Source organism: Acanthisitta chloris, unplaced genomic scaffold, assembly GCF_000695815.1.
Source record: "Acanthisitta chloris isolate BGI_N310 unplaced genomic scaffold, ASM69581v1 scaffold3230, whole genome shotgun sequence".
NCBI lineage: Eukaryota > Metazoa > Chordata > Aves > Passeriformes > Acanthisittidae > Acanthisitta > Acanthisitta chloris.
The window spans coordinates 25,085-28,169 of NW_008649752.1; the positions used below are offsets into that span (position 1 = coordinate 25,085).

The 3,085-nt window shown below is 37.5% G+C and overlaps 1 protein-coding gene across 1 annotated transcript; it reads right to left on the minus strand.

The window, feature by feature from the left end:
- Window positions 1–818: 818 nt before the first annotated feature.
- On the minus strand, window positions 819–2,683 carry NFIL3 (nuclear factor, interleukin 3 regulated). The gene has a single exon (XM_009069398.1). The coding sequence runs from the start codon at window positions 2,497–2,499 to the stop codon at window positions 1,126–1,128; it is 1,374 nt and encodes a 457-aa protein (XP_009067646.1). The 5' UTR covers window positions 2,500–2,683; the 3' UTR covers window positions 819–1,125.
- Window positions 2,684–3,085: the final 402 nt, after the last annotated feature.

The window sequence follows — 3,085 nt, forward strand, 5'->3', positions numbered from 1 at the left end:
AATGCCCTTTAGCAAGCCAGGGTATTCCAGTTCAGTTAACTAAGCCATTGAAACCAAGGCCAAATTGGTGGCAAGACTTACTTCATACGTAATTGGATTATGTCCCATACTGGGAACTAAAACAGCAGATGATCTCCTCTAACTCTGCAACTGCTATTGCCTAGCCTTTGTGTAAGTATTTGCCTAGTTGAGCTCAGAGTTTAAAAATTCAGTAGCCTTATCCTCCATCTACAGGTGACCCATGGTCTGCCATGGAAAGAATGCTGGTATGTAAGAGGGTTAGACTCTTGCATACAGCCTTTCCATGCCCGCACCCCTTGCAGATACGAACCAGACCTTGGCAAAGATGGTGCTGTCCAATTCTGTCACTCCAAGGCTCTGAAAACTTAAATCTGACTTAACTAATTTCACCTAAAACATCAAGTTATAATATTGAAAAAAATTGTTTGTCACAATAAACCATTCAGGAAACGCATTACTGTCTCATTTGAGATAGGAGAAAAAAAAGGTTGTTGATATTAGTTACTGGGTTGGAATTTGCATGGGTTTTGGTTAATTTCTACTAATAAATAAATTAAAGAAGGCTAAGGCTATAAATTGGTACTGTTTCATTTATAAATATTCACTTTACTTCTCTTCTAAAAAACGTGTTAAGGAAAAAGGTGGCCAGAAGGATCACACGTAATTTGTAATTTGGTTGTTAGGCTGTAAAAACCAAAAATGTAAGTGAAGTTCAGCACAGTGTAAGAAAAAAACCAGTTTTTAATTAACAACTTATTTACAAGTTCATAAAATCAACTGAACTGGAGTAGATGTTCTGTGTTTGTCACCAATATTTTATTGTAACTGGTAACTTGCAGGCTTTGTAGTAGAAGAACAAAAAGAAAATAAAATTCACTATATACAGCCTTTGTACAGGCTACTTGACTATACTCAAGGCATAGTGATCGTAACACAACCTAGTCTTCATCATAATTTGTGCACAAAAAGACACCAATCAGACATTATGTGAACATTACAGTGAAATGACATCACAAGTCCAGTGAAAATTCAGCATCATACAAAACATATTGATCTACTGCAAATGACATCCCTTAAAACAATAAGCCTTTATTCAGTAGTAACTTAACCAGAGTCTGATGCAGAGATTTGTGTAGTTATAAGTCTTTTAAGTGAAGCAACCTCTGCAGATAAGTTTGCTATGCCCTGCTTCAAATAGAGGTTCTCTGACTCAGAGACATTGTAGATATTGTCTTTTATTTCAACAACTCCAGTTTTGCAACCACTCTGAATTTTAACGTTGAGTTCCTTCTGATGCCAGAGTTCAGGTTTAAGTGACCAGTCTTGGATGTTAGTCACTTGAACCGAGAAAGGAGTGTGAGAAGAATGCACCAAATTTTGTGCAGCATGTTTTTCAAGCTCAAAATGTCTTTTTGAGGACATGTCAATGGGCGATGACAATTTCTGAGTTGCATCATAGTCATTATCCATTGCTTCCACTTTAACTTGCATGGCTTTGGCTTTAATTCGAAGCTTGTGAGGCAAAGCTGAAGAATTCACTTCTGGAACTTTAACTGTTGCATGAATATTTTTATGTTCAACCGGGGAATGGATTGGACCCTTAGGAACCTGCTGTTCATCTTCTCCATCAGATGACTTTCCAACCACACCATCATCAGTTTCTGATGTTCTGGGGGAATTACTGGAGGACCTATTAACTTGCAAGAGAGGAGGAGAATGTGAGTATACATTAAAGGTAGCTCCCATGTAGTTTGGATATATGGATGCTTTATATGAACCTCTGTCATCTCTTGGCTCTCTCTCTAACTCCATGGGCTCCTGCTTTATAATCTGAAACTTGTTTTCAGGACTTCTGCAGTTGCTTTGTATACGACTTGGTTGGGTATGCTCTACAGATGCTGTTTCAGACACATCAGACATTGAGCTTTGAGGAGAATGTTTAATGACAGAAATACAACTGCTACCAACTATAGATGGTTCATGTTCATCTACAAATGAGTTAATATTTGATTTGGAACTCTGATAGTCTTGGAAATACACAGTTGTTGAACTACTGAGTTTCTGTATCTCTTGGGCATAGGCTGCAGAACTAATTAAACCAAACTTTAGCTTCAACGAAAGCAGCTCCGCCTTCAGAGTGGCATTCTCCTCTCCCAGTGCAATTAGTTTGTTCTCCAAGACAAGGTCATTCAGTCGACGTTTTTCTCGAGATCTTTTGGCAGCTTCATTATTTTTCCGCCTTTTCTCCCAATACATAGCATCCTTCTTTTCATCTGGAATGAATTCTCGCTTTCGCCGGCAAGCTGAAGATTTGTTTTTTCCACTGCTTGCTTCAGTCAGTATTATATCTTCATTCGTAGACAATTCTTCAGATACTTCTGATAAAGTAGACTTAAGTACCATGATTTTGTCTACGTTGGTATTTGTGTCAACAGGTCCATGCTCCTTTTTAAGGGTCTGCATTTTTCTCAGCTGCATCAGAAACAATTTGTAGTATATCTACAATAAGCAACAGAGCAAGCTATTTCCCCAGTACTTCTCAATCCACAACTTGATAAATACAGTAACTTTAAATCCACACACATTCTTCCTTTTCTTTCATAATCTCAGTCAGAAGTGTCTAGAACCAATTTTCTTAGCAGATTCAATTGGAATCTTCTTAAAAACCTGGAATAAATAGAGAATTTTATTACCATTTGGGAACTGATGATTCAGGACATGCAAAAGGAACTTTTGATAAATAGCTTATACTAGTATTTGACTCATTAAACCTGCAGTTATATGAAGACACCTCAACACTGAAACAACCGATATTCTGAATTTTAATGCACCTAGGGAGCAGATTTGCTCCCAAAACAAATACAATATGATGCAAAGAAAAATAAATTAAACATTATTTGCGTTTTGATCCTATGGTTAATGCTGTCACAGAACTTTCCATGATACCACTGACCAAACTAAAACTGCCAACACTTAATGCTGCAGGACACCAGGCATGTTGATAAGCAGCACTGGAAAGTATCTTGTTCCACATTAAAGCGTCTCTTCTGAAAACAGCTGTGGT